Source organism: Monodon monoceros, unplaced genomic scaffold, assembly GCF_005190385.1.
Source record: "Monodon monoceros isolate NGI ecotype Baffin Bay Population unplaced genomic scaffold, NGI_Narwhal_1 Super_Scaffold_22, whole genome shotgun sequence".
NCBI classification, from domain to species: domain Eukaryota; kingdom Metazoa; phylum Chordata; class Mammalia; order Artiodactyla; family Monodontidae; genus Monodon; species Monodon monoceros.
In genome coordinates, this window is record NW_021703779.1 from 38658355 (window position 1) to 38675539 (window position 17185).

At 39.9% G+C, this 17185-nt stretch overlaps 1 protein-coding gene across 2 annotated transcripts in view; it reads right to left on the reverse strand.

Annotated features, from left to right (window-relative positions):
* The window catches only part of MAOB (monoamine oxidase B), a 112664-nt gene that overhangs the window by 53926 nt on the left and 41553 nt on the right, over positions 1-17185 (reverse strand). The window contains exons 2-3 of one of the 2 annotated variants that reach the window (XM_029240078.1): positions 14331-14425; positions 12752-12889 (exon numbers count right to left, since the gene is read on the reverse strand). In XM_029240078.1, coding sequence (XP_029095911.1) covers positions 12752-12889; positions 14331-14425 — 233 coding nt within the window. Of the gene's footprint in view, positions 1-7994; positions 8422-12751; positions 12890-14330; positions 14426-17185 lie in introns of those variants that run through there. The other variant, XM_029240079.1, reaches the window with a different exon arrangement.

A 17185-nucleotide genomic window follows, 5' to 3' on the forward strand; every position in this document is an offset into this window, starting at 1 on the left:
TTAATGAGAAGTTGGTAGGTTGACCTGAGCCACAGTGAAGTATTTACATCATGCAAACCCTACAGATGAGAGTTAGGTTTTGTTAGAATGTCACCTCCTCAGGGAGGCCCTACCTGACTATTCTATTTGATATTGGATCCCACTCTCTCACATCCCCACACCTCCCATTCTTTGTAGCACTTGGGACTTTCCGATAACATATATATATGTATGTGTATATATATATATATTTTTTCAAATATGGCTGAGCAGATGTTTTATTACACATCGCTTTAACGTATATGGGAGATTTAGCAGATCTGGTTAAAAAGTTTAAAGCCTTTGTAGAAATTATTAAATCTTGACGTGAGAAAAGTAACAGATTTTAAAAGCCAAGGCTTTTTGCATAATTCCACAACTTGGTGGTTAACCGATTTTTAACTCTAAAATTGAAAATCAATTCATATACCCATTAGAGCTGAGAGTGTTAAATTTAAAATGAGCATTTTTTTTAAAGTTTCATACAAAAGAATATATGAATTTTTGGTACATCTAAATTAACTTCACTTTTAAGAAAATCCATATTTTACACCTTTTTTTATTTTGCCCTTTATCATATTTCTTGATTGTGTCAGTTACTGCAAGTTAAAAGCAATATAAAATCAAATATGGCTAATTCCAATTTTATTTTAGGTATATAAGTTGGGTTTTCTATATTTTGAAAATATAGAAATATATATCTCTATATCTTTTTTGTTTACTTACTCCTGGTCCTACACAGCTAACATGTAAGCTCCATCAGGGCAAGGATTTGTTTTGTTTACCTCTGTATTTGTAAGTTTATTTGTAACTTAATTGTGGACAAAGAAAGTAGCCTTCAGTTGTGGTAGAAGCTGGTGGTGTACGTGTTGAGATGGGGGTGGGGGTCTCCTGGTTTCTTGATATCAGATGAGGTAGGCACTTGTTATCTGTAAGACTAGATTACTTGTGACTAAAATATTTCACTTTTGCCCCTAAGAACAATACCAAATCAAAGTCCGCCCAATTGTACTCTAAAAGGGACAGGCCCACATAGGGACAAAGACCCATTCTTTCAGTCATTCAGGCAAAAAACATTTACCTAAAGCCTGCTATGCACAAGGTCCTCATCCAAGTGTCGGCGGTACCTCAGAGGACAAAATAGAAACAAACTTCTGCCTTCATGGAGCTTACATTCTACCAGGAGAAGGCATACGAAAAACGAATACATATATATTATGTTAAGCATGTGTAAGTGCATTGAAAAAACAATAAGGCAGGGAAGGGATAAATTAGGGATAGAGAATATTAGGTGGGGTGGAAGAGGCTACTCCTTAAGGTGCGGTTATCAGGGAGGGTGCTTCTGAGGAGGGGATACTTGAGTTGAGACCCGAGAAAGAACATTCCAAATGGAAGAAATAGCAAGTATGTTTTGATTATCTGTTGATGCATAAAGAAATAGTCCATGTCTTAAAACATTAGCCTATTATTATCTCTTATAGTTCTATGGCTTGACTGGGCTCAGCTGGGCAGTTCTTGCTGGAGGTTCCTAGTGTGGCTATATCAGAGAGAGGCTGGAGCTGGAGTCATTTGAAGGTTCGACTGTGCTGGACGTCCAAGACCACTTCATTGCCAAGTCTAGTGCCTTGATAGGTAAGGCTGGAAGGCTGGATTCAGCTGGGACAGGAGACCAGAGTAAGTATATGTAGCTTCTCCAGTATGGTGGTCTCAGGGTATTTGGACTTCATACATGATGTAACTCAAAGCTCCAAGAGTGCCTATTCCAAGAGAGAAGTGGATTTGCCAGTTTCTTAAGGCCTGGGCCCCAACACTGGAACAGCATCACTTCCATCATATTCTACTGGTCAAATCAGCTACAGAGCCCTCCCAATAGGAGGGGGCATAGAACCCCCCTCTCCCTTCCCATAGGAGGGGTGTCAAAGAACATCTAACCATCTTTTTTTTTAACTTTTAAAAAATTGAAGTATAGCTAATTTACAACGTTGTGTTAGTTTCAGGTGTATAGCAAAGTGATTCAGATATATATATATATATATATATATATATATATATATATTCTTTTTCAGATTCTTTTCCATTATAGGTTATTACAAAATATTGAGTAGAGTTCCCTGTGCTATACAGTAGGACCTTGTTGTTTATCTATTTTATATATAGTAGTGTGTATGTTAATCCCAACCTCCTAATTTATCTCTCCCCCCACATTTCCCCTTTGGTAACCATAAATTTGTTTTTGAAGTCTGTGAGTCTGTTTCTGTTTTGTAAGTAAGTGCAATTGTATCGTTGTTTTAGATTCTGTATGTGGCCATTTTTAATGTTTCAAAGTGAAAAAGCCCTGGAATAGGAATAAACTTGACACACTAGAAGCCAGAGTGCCTGGACTAGAGTGGGCTGGGTCAGGAGGTTGGAAGGGTCTATCACCTAGGTACTTGTAGGCCATAATAAAAATTTAGTTTCATTCATTCTTCTAATTTATTTTTTATTGCTTTTTTTTTCTCTCAGGGGTCTACAGTCAAGAAACCAGCCTGGATATATAGACAAGATGTCAAGAATGATCTGGGAGAGGGCTTCCCTGGTGGCGCAGTGGTTGAGAGTCCGCCTGCCGATGCAGGGGACTCGGGTTCGTGCCCCGGTCCGGGAAGATCCCACATGCCGCGGAGTGGCTGGGCCCGTGAGCCGTGGCCACTGAGCCTGCGCGTCCAGAGCCTGTGCTCCGCAACGGGAGAGGCCACATCAGTGAGAGGCCCGCTTACCACACACACAAAAAAGGAATGATCTGGGAGAAATGCCTGTAAGTAACAATGGAGAAATATGAGGTCCCTAAAATAGCAGCAGCACAACTACACTGGCCTTAGAAAGAGAGGTAGCAGCTCAAAATAACGTGTTGTTTTTAGATAGACTCTCATCCTTTCTAATCCAAAGGATCAATGTCATTAGGTATCATAATGACCCCCTTCAACTGCCAAAACATCTACTCTACATAGCTCACCCTTAAATATATTGTTTTATCTTCTCTTTTCTGCCTAAGCATGAAGTTGTACATAAAGCAATGCTTCTTCTAACTATATTATGTTTACAGTTTGCAGTGGGAAAATGAAATGAATGTGAGATACGTGTATGGCTGTCTACTCTCACATTTATCTGATATAACAGAGTTCCAGCAGTCTTACCAGAATGAGCAGCTTTAATACTTTTAAAAATTCCTGGATTAAGAATGAAATGAGATGGTTCAATGTCTCTCAATAGCCCTTTATTTAACCAAATGGAAAGTTCATGTCGGTGGCCTCCGTGGGCTCCTAATGCCACTAGGAGATCAGGTGGTTCTCAGGAGGTCAAATGGGGATAAAAAAAATTAGCAATGAGGCATAAGACAGAAGCAAGGTAGTATTAGGGGGCAAGAACCTGAGCAGAAAGAAGAGGGTTGAGTCCACAGTTCAATTCTCAGCACCCTTACCCTTTTCCTTGTTTTTCTTGAGACTTCCCCCAACTCTTATGTACGATTTCTGTGTCAGTCAGCAGCTCAGCTGAGGAACCAAGTACACAAACTCTGGATCTGAAGAGTGGAGCGGAAGGAAACTTAGAAGGTAACACAACTAAAAAAGATGCATCCAAATGCTGATGTCCTAGCCTATTAGTAATATGGGAAATAAATAAGGAAGAGAAGACTGGATTTTAAAGTGAGAGAAGTTATATTTCAGAGTGTTAAGGAGCCCACGAAAATATTTTCAGGATGAGTTTATTGGCCTGGTTCTCTTTTGAAAAGAATTTGTAAAGCTTTATCCTATCTGGTGTCTCACCATTTAAATTTTTACTTGGTAGTAAGGCTCCTCAGAGCCTATTAGAAAAGTTTGTTTTCAAAAGGAAAGGAAACAAGCTCTGTCAAAACATCCTTAGTATCTTCAGTGTGTCACAGCAGGCTTCTTGGTGAAAATAATGTTAGTGTCTTCTGTTCTCTTTCTCTTTAAAATCTTAAAGCACTCAGCAGGACAGGTACAAATGTCCATCTTTTGCAAATGGAGAAATCAAGGTACAAAAGCATAAATAACATGGCCAAGGTCACAAAAAAAGTCAATGATGAAGTGTGTGTGTGCGTGTGTGTGTGTCTGTAGCAGACACTGCGAAAATTCTGTGGCCCAGTAATACCAGGATAAGAGTCTTTGAGGGTTTGCATTCAAACAGCTGCTTTGGGATCTAGACTGTCTACACTCAAAGGGTCAAAGCTCAGTCACTAAGCCTGGCTGGAAGCAGTTTGGTTATTGTTAATAGATATGTCACCCAGGAGACTGCTGCCTAGGCAGGTGAGAATCACAGATATCTGCTGGAAACACTGGGCCTAACCTCTTCTCATAGACCATAAACTATCAAAAGTAGAGTCTGTGCGTAGAAAACAAACTTATCGTTACCTAAGGGGAAAGGGGTGGAGAGGGATAAATTAGGAGTTTGGGATTAGCAGATACACATTACTACATACAAAATAGATAACCAACAAGGTCCTACTGTATAGTACAGGAAACTATATTCAATATCTTGTTATAAACTATAATGGAAAAGAATATGAAAAAACGTACAGACATTTTTCTAATTGCATTTTTTAAAATAAAAATGAGAGGAGCTCTTCATAAAAAGTTCAAGCAGTACTCAAAACTACAATGAAGAAGGCAACAAATTACCTCAAATCGTACCATTCAGGTTAAAAAAAATAGGGCTTCTCTGGTGGCACAGTGGTTGACAGTCCGCCTGCTGATGCAGGGGACACGGGTTCGTGCCCCGGTCCGGGAGGATCCCACGTGCCGCGGAGCGGCTGGGCCCGTGAGCCATGGCCGCTGAGCCTGCGCGTCCGGAGCCTGTGCTCCGCAACGGGAGAGGCCACAACAGTGAGAGGCCCGCGTACCACAAAAAAAGAAAAAAAAAAAACCTATAACATTACATTCCAGACTTCTGTGTAAGCATCTACAATATAGAAAGCTGGCTGGCTGGCTGGCTGGCTGGCTGGATGGTTGATATGGATGGACAAGCGAACGAATGGATGACTGAGAGAAAGAGGAAGGAAACAAAAAAGGAAGAAAGGAAGGAGGAAAGAAAGGGCAAAGAAAGAAATACGAGTATCTGAGATTCAAATCATATTTGTTGTTTTCACTGACATAAATGTACTTAAATTTAATGGAAGAAACATAAACTGAAGGAACTGAAGGAAGAGCTAAACTTCAAATAAATGTTGCATAACCCAAGAAAAAGAGCCCTGTAGCATAAAGTCAAAAGATCATAAAAATTATTAAGAGATTTGAGCCTTTGTTTTTTTATTAGCTACAAGTATCATTTTGGTATATACTGATTTCATGCTATGAAGGAAGATTTCAGTAGCCCTCACCTTTCTTATACCTCTTCCCTTCTCACCTTCTCCACATTCTGATTTTATAGATTATATATATTTTTTACCATATAAAGGCTTTTTTAAAAAAGGGTCTGTAGTACATTCTTTACTAGAGTCGTAATTCTTCCAATTCTTTGTTTAAATCTTTATTTAAACGTATTTAATGTTTAGTGCCAATTTCATCCAAGCTGATCCATTATCCCTGAGTTCTTTATTTGGAATCATCATTTGATGATACCTTGAAGTGGAGTGATGCTAGGACAAAATTTTAAATTGTGTGCCATTAGCTTAGTGGGCAGGATGCAGGTGCTCAGAAAAGAAATGGCACAGGATTGAAAGGTAGAGAAAGTGGTAAAGCACTGCAAAACTGTCTCCTGGATGATTGGGAAAGGCAGACCAAGTACTTACCAACCTTAAAGCTCTAAGAGAAACTGTTGGAGTTGTTAGTGATTTGGTTCTTTTTTTTTTGCGGTACGCGGGCCTCTCACTGTTGTGGCCTCTCCCGTTGCGGAGCACAGGCTCCAGACGCACAGGCCCAGTGGCCATGGCTCACTGGCCCAGCCGCTCCGCGGCATGTGGGATCTTCCCGGACCGAGGCACGAACCCGCGTCCGCTGCATCGGCAGGCGGACTCTCAACCACTGCGCCACCAGGAAAGCCCTGTCAGTGATTTTTTACTTTGTAACATGTTTGCTTTCAGCAATGGTGTAGCTCTGGGATTGAAGAGCCAGGATTGGAAACCCTTTCTTGTCATCAATTCTCAAATTTTATGATCTATGGCTGCTGTCTTTTCCTGGTTTAATTGTGCCATGGGATTTTTTTTTGCTTTATTTTATTTAGTCACTTTTCCTTTTTTGTTGTTGTTTATTTCTTTCCATATTAAAAGAAAAATCTTTGATCCCACAAATCCCACACCGACTTCACCCCAAATTGTCTCAAATTCAATAACTTAGCCCTGTGCCCTGCACAGTAGTCACCTATATTAGATGTGCATTACATGTTAGACAATTTGAATAGAGTGTAGAAGCTTAACAGTAACCGATTGGCAAAGTATCCACCATATTACAGAATGTTCTTGTGACAGAATATTAAAATCGTATCTACAGAGAACTTTTAATGGCATTAGAAAATACTTGTGAAATATTTATAAGTGAAAGTATAAAAAAAAAGAATCCAAGAAAGTCAAATATAAATGAAATATGTTGTCTGTGTGTGGTGCATAATCTTAAAGTACAAATAACTGTAAATTACAAAATGTGATCAAGAATGTGAGGAGGAGACAGGACTTGGGAAGGAGTCAGTGGAATAACTGGAGTCAATTGCAGAACATTTTAGGGAAAGGTGGATCTTTAACAGGGTTTTTCCAAGAAGTGAGAGGGTAAGTTTGGCAGGAAGGAAGCGGGGCAAGCTAGGTGCTGGGGCTCGGAAGGAAATGACAGAAACCCTCCCATCCAGAGGACAGCGAGCTCTTCAATGTGTATTCTTGGCGCCTCAGTTCATGCTCTGACTCCATCACTTCCTGCCATATGCAATTAATCTCTTTAGCCTTTATATTCTTACCTGTTAAATGGGAACAAAACTTCTAGTTCACAGCCAAATAACTTCCAGTTACTTGGGACTCACGTTTGTGAGGTCCAAACAAGACATAAGTGTGAAAGAACTTGGAAGTTCTAGATGTCCATACCAGAGTAACGTTACCATTGTTATTATTTACTGGTTGTAGCAGAGGCCAATAGAAAGGCATGGGCTCTGTGAGGGTGTGGCAAGGTAGGCTAACACATTTTAGGTCATCTTGTACTTCCTTCCAATCCCTACACGCTGCTGAAGCTTTCACCTGTTACATGATCACCTTTATTAGTCACCATCCTCTGATGAGCTGGGCCCATGTCGTTGCATCTCCTTTGGACTACTTGGCCATACCCCATGATGACATCGTATAGATGTCATATAAAATTTCACACAGAATTTAAGCTACAGGCTTGTTTCCTTTCATGAATTTCACCATCATAACTGAACTCTATACATCCTCTACCCTCCACCTCCAGTATAATTTAAAACTAACTCTGTTACCCCCAACTCTAGTTTTTGTTAAGTTTATCCAGATGTGTGTGCGTGTGTATTTGTACACAGAGAATATGTTTACTGATTTTATCATATCTTATATTCTAAAAGGAAACTTTGAAGGCTTAGAATAAGTTCATCTCATATCCCCGAATATTGCTCCACATCCAGCCATTGAAAGCATCGTTTTCAGCAAATTATTACATGCCGAAAATCTGTCTGTATTTTCTAAAGAACACAAATGAGTACTTTGGTTTCCAGAATAACTAACACAAGCTTCAGAATGATCACTAAACAAATGGGTTTCACTTGCTGAAGAGGAAATGACTATTCTACCATCTGGGGGGAAAATCTCCCATGATGATAAGACATATATGTTTCCAACAAATAAATGAAATGGAATGGGGGTGGGTGTGGAAGAGAAGGTTCAGGAAGCCCATCTCAGCTCGGGCAGACTCTCGGAACCAGTGAACTCTGTGTGGCATGTGTGACGTTCATGTGAAAGGGGCAGCTGTTCCTGGATGAAATACAAGATTTTGTCTAACCTGTTTCTGGATTCTTCTGTCATCGTGAGAGAAGCAAGTACACCCCGGACTTTGATCCAGGCTTCTCTGGATTAATAGGATTGGAGGGAGAGGCATGCAGAAGGGGATACTAAGAGTCTGAAGAGGACTGGGCACTCCCGGTCTGCTGATTTCTGGGAGACGCTGAGGTCCTGCATCATAGGACAGTTTACATTCGCCAAATGCAATTAAAATTTGAATATTTTCTTTTTTTTAACATTTCGCCTCTACTTTTGTTGCTGTTCCCCAACACTGAGAGACAGTGATCTCTTCCAAGCAGATCGCTCAACTGGTCTTATCATTAGAGATCTAGTTTCCGCTGTATGCTTTTTTTTTTTTTTTTTTTTTTTTTTTCGGTACGCGGGCCTCTCACTGCTGTGGCCTCTCCCGTTGCGGAGCACAGGCTCCGGACGCGCAGGCTCAGCGGCCATGGCTCACGGGCCCAGCCGCTCCGCGGCATGTGGGATCTTCCCGGACCGGGGCACGAACCCGCGTCCCCTGCTTTGGCAGGTGGACTCTCAACCACTGCGCCACCAGGGAAGCCCCGCTGTATGCTTTTATGTGCTTTTTTTTTTTTTTCCTGTATTTTCCACTGGCTTTCAGAGTTCTCACCAAACTGAGGGGCTCTGCCATATGGCGCCTGTTCCATGAGGTTGTTTGCGCAATAGCAGTTGTAGCAACAAGTAGTAGGCAATATATTTGAGAGATGGCTCCTCATCCATAGGCCTCTTCAAGCCCTGAGGCTGACCACATACAACACAAAAGGGACTTTGACAGTGAGCTTGGCTTCTGCTCATTGGGAAGTAAGACCAGAGCATTTTTCTTTTTTTCTCAGTTTCTCCCCACAGCTGAAATTTGGAAATGATGATCAGTGTGAAGCTGGGCCCTTAAATTTAAGTCACGCTACATCTTTACATTCACCAAACTCCTAACAGTTTAAGCTTTTTGGCCTAAAGCAGTTTCATGCATACTTTAACTAGACACTAGTTCCAAATTTCAGACTTATAAAAGCTTCTGAGACAGAAGAACTCTATTTGCCAATAGCCTAAATTGTACCAAACTTCAGAATTTTCTCCAACTCCTTCCAAGTAACCCAAAAGAACAAAAAACAAGCAACAACAAAACGACCACACATGTGAACATGCAAACACACACACACACTCTCTCTCTCTCTCACACACACACACACGATGAAGGAGGAGGAGGCACAAATTAAAATATAGCAAGATCCCTTAAGAAGTTTATATTTTTTATCTTTTTCTTTTTAATTATGAGATAGTCCCTAAAACGGAACATTTTTCACAAGTCACTTTCAAGGCATGTAAACAGCTGCCTTCTAAACTATCCTAGCAGAAATTAGCATGATGATTTGTGAAACAGATTAAAAACTTCCGTAGATGTTTCACGATAATTGTTAAGCACGAAGGACTGCATCACTGATTTGAGAAGTGTAGAGAACACCTTCTAACTTATATAGATTTGAGCTGAAGCGATCACTTTTCCCACTGATAATTAAATCCCAATATAGCTCAGTACCACGTCTTTGAATCACAAACAAGGTTTTGGAAAACCACATTTTAGCGACATAAGACAGATCCACTGTAGTACTAAAAATGAATGCCACTCAGTAGATAGAAACATTTCTGGCAGATCAGAGGCAGACAGCAAAACGCCCTGCACATCACAGCACACCAGGGGTTGATGCATGCTTGTTATGGGCCCAGCATGAGCACATCCCATCTGTCAACAGACCATTTCTTCCAGAACTATCAGAGAACTGGTGATACTGGGAGTCCTCCTTTCTTGGGAAACACACCCTTCCTTTGGATAGTTAGCCTATCATGGGCTGCTGTAGCACCGCCCTGCCCCCTTTTGTGAGTAGCTCCATTTCACCAGTTTCAATTCCAACCATCATATCCAAATTCCCTAGCTTACTGTTATTAAGGCTGCATGTAAAACACTGTCTTCTTTTAGCGACCATGTAAGAAATTGAAAAAAACAGAGTCCTTGAGCAGGCTGATTTGAATTGCAGGATCTGACAATATGAGAAGTAACACACTTGATACTCTTGATATGCTCAGCCTCTGGGTTGAGAAATACATGCAGGTCCGCTGAAGAAACAAGGCATAAATATACTAGATATTTGCATGAACCACTTGGGAACAGTATTTGCACTTGGGAACAGTAGTTATTGATATAGGTAATAGAGAGTAATGTCCAAATGGCCAAAGTACTGCCTACCATGACAGAGAAGACAACTTTTTGAACTACATTCTTCGGCATGTAGTAGCAGATCAGCTATCAGAGTTCTGCTCAATAATCCCAGAAATGGATGGAGTAATCTGAGATGCTTTTTACAGGTTCAAAATAATAAAAATGACATATAAGCAAAGACATGGAGGTGATGATGGTGGAGAACAAATATTTAGTTTGGGGAGGACTTCTTAGCTCTAAGGTCTTTATTATTACTTATTATCGTGTAGCGCTTCACTGGATACAGCCACAAGGAGGTCAAATTAGCACCCTTATCAAGACTGAAAAAAACCTTTGTTTCATAAATTCATTAGTGTTTCAATCGTGTCAGGATGAGAATTAATTAGAGAGTAAGTAAGTATATCAAACACGTACAGCAGAAGTCAGAAAATAGCAATATAGGAACATGAAAATCTAGGTACCAAAAGAATATTTTAGAGTGATTTTCTCTAGACAGGATTATTGGAGGGGTTTTTTAATTGTTTTTCTCTACCACATTTTCTTATTATATTTTTACAGTAAACATGCTTTCCTTTTGTAATAATTCAAAAGCAATAACATTTATTTTGAATTTCATACAAAGCAATGTCGGCATATATATTTATTCTGTATCAAGTCAGAGATACTGCTTAATTATATTTTCTTAGCTGCACGTGGGTTATACGAAATAGCTTAAGAAAGCAGCATTATTCGGTCATCACTCTGAAAAATTCAAGTATTACATCGTTTCCACAGTTGATAACTATGAGCCATCTCTTTAAAACAAGGACCATAATGTCGGCCATAAGATTTCCAGATAAACAAAGCGTCCTGAACTTAGCTCCTGACTGCCAAGAAACCCTGCCCACACACAGACAGAAAAGTGAATATAATTTCTAGTCATCTCCTTTGTCGGGAGAAACCTAAAAGAGATCGTAGTGTTCTGGGAATTCAGTCTCTGCAAGTCTTAAAGGTTAGGACAAGAAAGACAGAAGAAATCAGTCAAGATGAGCTACATATAAAAGCAAGGAACGCAATGAAGAATGTTTACTAAGTGCTGCTGATGGATGTTCAACAAATCACTCTATCACCATGCTACTTTTTCATTTCTAATTCATGTGTCTCTTTTTCCACTAGACAAATAGGGAAGAAGCAAGGTGAAAAGGCTCATAAAACAAAATCTGAACATCAACATTTATGTATAAATGTTACCCGCATTATACCAAATCAGATAGATGTTTATTTCCTGTTTTATTAAACGATTGACAATGTACAGTCTATTATTTGTCCCTCTTGATATTATCACCCACAAATAATATCCAGGTGTCAACACTGTTATGTATATCAAAACTGACTGTTGCGAGTTCTTCTGTCTCCTAAGGGGATGATTTCTTCTGGTGAGGAACTTGGCTCTATACTCGCTTCCACTTACGGAGGCAAGTGAGGGAGAGAGAGGAAAGACTGAAATTCAAAACTTCTGCCAGTCCTTCCGTGGGACTCCAGAGTGGGGTCCAGGGTAGGTGAGTCTTTGCCTGTCAGAGAACATCAGTGACATTGTGGACCAAGAAAATGATGCTGGGAAAACAAGGATCAGGGAGATGCCAGAAGAGTCTAAAGGCAGAAACATGGTGGGAGACTGGAATCCACAGAGAAATGTGGCCAGTGAGAAATCCCCAGGGGCACACTGTTTGAAGAGCAGCTTATTAGAATTAGAACATCCAGTATTCAATTCTAAGCTGTTTATGTTTTTGCAATTGAACCCCTTACCCACACTGTTCAAAACTTCAGTCAATTTTGCTGTACACAAATGCTTGGGGTGGTCCGAAGAAAATCAAGAGAAAGAGATGAATTTGAACCCAGGTTGACATAGAACAAAGGAAAGAAGAGAGTCACTGGCCATGAATGTGAATGAGCATAAGTATCATGGAAGCAAGAACCATGAGCTACAAATGATCATGGGAATTGAAACCCAGTAAACTCACAGGAATTTGGGGGAGATCAATGGAGCTTCCCCATGAAAGATGGAATTTGAGACTTGACTTACTTTTATGTAAATCTCTAAGAGAGTGAGTTTAGCCTATATACAGGACATAATGACTAAATTTCAAAATATTACGTTAGACATGTTGCAAATACTCTATAATGTGAAGTCTAGGGCAGCATTAGTAAAACTATACACAGGTTTTTGTATCACATGAAAGAGCCCGTTATTTTAATAGAGGTATTTAATAAATCAATCACAAATGTTTTTTTCTCTATTGGTTTTGTTAAACTTTTCACCAAATGGGCAATACCACTTCATCAATAACCTTCCCAAATAGGTTTAGAATTCTCCTTTGATAACAGTAAAAAAAAAAAAATTCTCAGAATGGTTGAAATATACTTATAAAATACATATGCATCATTCAAGGATGAAGGAGATTGTCTGAGGGGAGGATCTGGAATTCATATGTGGAAAACACCCATAGAGAAATCTTCAAATCCTTCAAAGGCTGGTCCAGGCTTACCTTTACATGGTAAATCAGACGCTCTACTTCATTCACTTTGTAGGTCTCCAATCCTAGCTCCTTGGATAATCTTAAGATGCGATTCTGAGTTGGGCCAACATAAGATCCTCCAAGGTCCACATATTTAACTTTTTGGTTCTGTTTTCCCATGGAAAAAAAATAAAAATAAATATATGTAAAAATGTTATTCGTAAGATAAAAAAAAAGACAGCCCTGAAATAAGCAAATTGTCATTTCATAGGTTCTAGACACACGTTGAGGTGTATCCATAGAAAACTGGATTCTGTTAGCAACTCTACTTCAGTCATGCAACTTAACAGTTATAGAATCATTCCTTAATGTAAAGCAAAACTGATTGACCTTGAAATAGGCAAGAGACTTCTGAACTCCATCATTCTCAATACATACCACAACGTGCTTTGGGTTTTAGTGGCTTAGATTTGTAAGCTGTGAATTATTGATGAATTTCTCTTTACTTAGCATTTCAGGCTAATTTTGAGGCACCTAATGCTAGAGGAAAAGCGAGAAAGGAAATGACCACTTCTTTTCCTTTTTTTTTCATTGAAGTATAGTTGATTTACAATGTTTCAGGTGTGTAGCAAAGTGATTCAGTTTTATATATATATATATATGTATATATATGTATATATGTGTATATATACATATATATATATTCTTTTCCAGATTCCTTTCCATTATATGTTATTACAAAATGTTTAATATAGTTCCCTGTGCTATACAGTAGGTTCTTGTTGGTTATCTATGTTATATATGGTAGCGTGTATCTGTTAATCCCAAACTCCTAATTTATCCCTCCCCCCTCTATCTCCTTTGGTAACCATAAATTTGTCTTCTATGTTTGTGAGTCTATTTCTGTTCTGTAAGTTCATTTGTATCATTGTTTTAAGATTCTACATATAAGTGATATCACAGGATATTTGTCTTTCTTTGTGTGACTTTCTTCACTTAGTATGATAAACTCTAAGTCCATCCAGGAAATGACCACTTTCTTTGTGGTTAGCTCATCCAGACATTTGAAAGATAGCATTAGGGAATATTTGGTCCTAATTCAAACCTTTGAAACTGCTCTTACGTTCAGTAGGAAGTTTTCTATATGGTTATGAATTAGCTTCACTTGAAACAACTAAGGACCAACCTTTGAAAAAGAGTGACTAGAAAAACTTCCTATGTTTGAACATGTCCAAACATAACTGGATTCCTAATAGTCAGGGACACCAGATCAGGTCCTCCTCTTCTGTTTTTGTTTGTTTGTTGACTATATAGTTCTCTGACTAAAAAAAAAGGGAACATACATTTCACAGGGCAGTGGTCTTTGTTTTATTCACTAATGTATTTCAAACACCTAATTATTGTTGCAATCATTTATTGGGCAAGTGCCAAGTATCATGAGGTGAGAAAAGGGACAGAAGAAAAGGGTTGAAAAGGAAGCAAATTGAGAGGCTGTGGAGAGTAATTTTCACTCTCTTAAAAAGAGTCAAATGAAGTTCAAGACCTTCAGAAAGAAACAAGAAACTCAGCTTCAGTGTCACGTTTCTCCAGCCCATCATTATTGTCTTACCCTGATGGTGTAAGTCCTGCCTCCCACACGGTCCCGGGCTTCCAGAACAATCACATTCAGGCCAGAGTCATGCAGGAGTTTGGCTGCTGTCATACCTAGGAGAAAATACAAGAAAAAATCAGAATCAAACACTTTACAGGGACTCCAGATCAGCTCCTCATGTTAACAGCCAATGAGAAAAGCCCATGTTAGCTCATACACATGGCTTATCATCACGCTCAAGTTATTCAACTTACAGGTGGCTAGGGTTTCTCAATAGAGATCCAGAGTCCAAGTCTGGGAAACCAACTGCTATTTCTAGAAAGAATAAAAGGGATTTCATTTTTGGTAAAGGTCTCAAATCTTAAAAACTTCTTTGGGGCTTCCCTGGTGGCGCAGTGGTTGAGAGTCCGCCTGCCGATGCGGGGGACGCGGGTGAGTGCCCTGGTCCGGGAGGATCCCGCGTGCCGCGGAGTGGCTGGGCCCGTGAGCCATGGCCGCTGAGCCTGCGCGTCCGGAGCCTGTGCTCCGCAACGGGCGAGGCCCGTGTACCGCAAAAAAACAAAACAAAACAAAAACAAAAAAACTTCTTTGGTCACTATATCAAAATGTCTATCTTTAAAGACTAAATTACATGATTATGTGACTGACAACATGAAAGAAAACACAAAGCCACACAAAAGAGAAATGTATAAGCCCCAGCAGACACAGGACGAAATGGAGCCACTGACTTCATTCTCAAGGCAAATCTGAAAATCCGGTAAATTGGGGAGTGGGGGGTAGAGTCTGCCTTCAAAACATGTGAAAGGACCTAAGCTTTACTATTAAAACCGAACTTTTAGAAGTTGATGTAAAGTTTCAAAACCAAGGACATAAGATTCAACCCACTTAATTGTCCTAATTCCCCATATGATCCATCACTGAAGAATGAAATGACTCCATTCATTCATTCATTTAATTATTAATGTCGTCAAAAATACTTATTGTATGCCGACTACATTTCCACCATCATGAGTTCAACTTAAAAAAGAAAAAAGTTTTATTGAGGTACATTTACATACAATAAACCTTACCCAATGAGTTCAGTGAGTTTTGATAAAGTATAAAGCTTAGCGTAGAGTTCGAATATGTAGTTTTTGGTATAAGTACATCCTGAATGTAGTTTTTGACCTCACAGATCTTAAAATTCTGCATCTTTAACTTACAGAGTTTTCTCAGACAAGAGAACTCTGGTGCTCTTACCACAATAAACTGAATTTGCTCAGTTCCAAATACCTTACTCGTTTGCTTTATGAGACCAAACAAAATCAAGGAAATGACAAGATGCTGTGCCTTACAGATAAGTGAAACCGTTTCTATCCCGTCTTTTAAAAATAATAGTTCTGGGACTTTTAGATCACACTAGTGTGAAAAAAAAATGATTCCCATAAAAATAGCTAATATTCATATAGTGCTCACAACATTTGAGATGCTAGTCTAAGTGTTTTAATGTATATTTTTAATGCTGTGAGAATTCAGTGAATTCTCACAGCAATCCAATAAAAAAGGTACTATTGATATTCCCATTTTATGGCTGGGGAAACTGAAGCACAAAGAGGTGTCCAAAGTCACATAACGAGCCAGCAGCAGAGCCGGGCAGTTTCGTTCCAGTGTCCGTTTCTGTAACCACTACGAGTATTGCTTTTCACGGGGCCTCAGAGCCATTCTTTTCATAGACCGCATCTCTCAATTTTTGTTTCAGGGAGAGATTACATTTCAAAAGATATTTTTCACTTTGTTTGGACCAACGTGTTTTTAAAACACATTTGTAGGGACCTCCCTGGTGGTCCAGTGGGTAAGACTCTGCGCTCCCAATGCAGGGGGCCCGGGTTCCATCCCTGATTGGGGAACTAGATACCGCATCCACGCCACAACTAAGAGGTCCGCATGCCACAGCAACGATACCACGTGTCACAACTAAGACCCAGAGCAGCCAAAATAAATACATAAATACATACACATTACATAAGTAGAATATTCTAAAAAAAGCACACACACTTGTATCTTGTGGTTTGATAAGAATCCATGGAACATAAGATATGAGCCTACCGTAAAAGCCACAATGAAAAGCCGAGGCTTCATTCCCCCTCTCTGAGCTGCCCTAAAAGAAGAAACCTTTTTTTTTTTCTTAGTCTGACGTGGGGCTTCCCTGGTGGCACAGTGGTTGAGAATCCACCTGCCAACGCAGGGGGCATGGGTTCGAGCCCTGGTCCGGGAAGATCCCACATGCCGCGGAGCAACTAAGCCCATGCGCCACAACTACTGGGCCTGCACTCTAGAGCCCGTGAGCCACAACTACTGAGCCCGCGCACCACAACTACTGAGACTGCGCTCTAGAGCCCATGCTCCGCAACAAGAGAAGCCACCGCCATGAGAAGCTCGCACACTGAAACGAAGAGCAGCCCCCACTCGCCACAACTAGAGAAAGCCTGTGCGCAGCAACGAAGACCCAACACAGCCAAAAATAAATAAATTTGAAAAAAATAAAGAGGCTAATGTGAAATTCCATTATTTGAGTTAATCCATCTTCCGATCCCTGTCCTTGGGTGCAAGGCCGGGACTTCCAGTTGGTGGTGGGGTGATGGTGCCAAAGTCCACAGCCCCATGAGCCATGTGCACAAGCACTGCAGAACCCTAATTTAGAAATACAGGGCTTGGATTTTTAACTCCAGTTTCCTAATTTTACCTTTATAAGGAAAAAACAAAGAGAGAGAGAAAAGCTTTCTATTTAGAGTCAAAATTGCAGATGATTCAATGCTGTTTCTCTTATCAAGCATCAGTTCAACAAATGAAATATGAAATAACATGCAGCCATAGTAATAGCTGCTATCATGGAA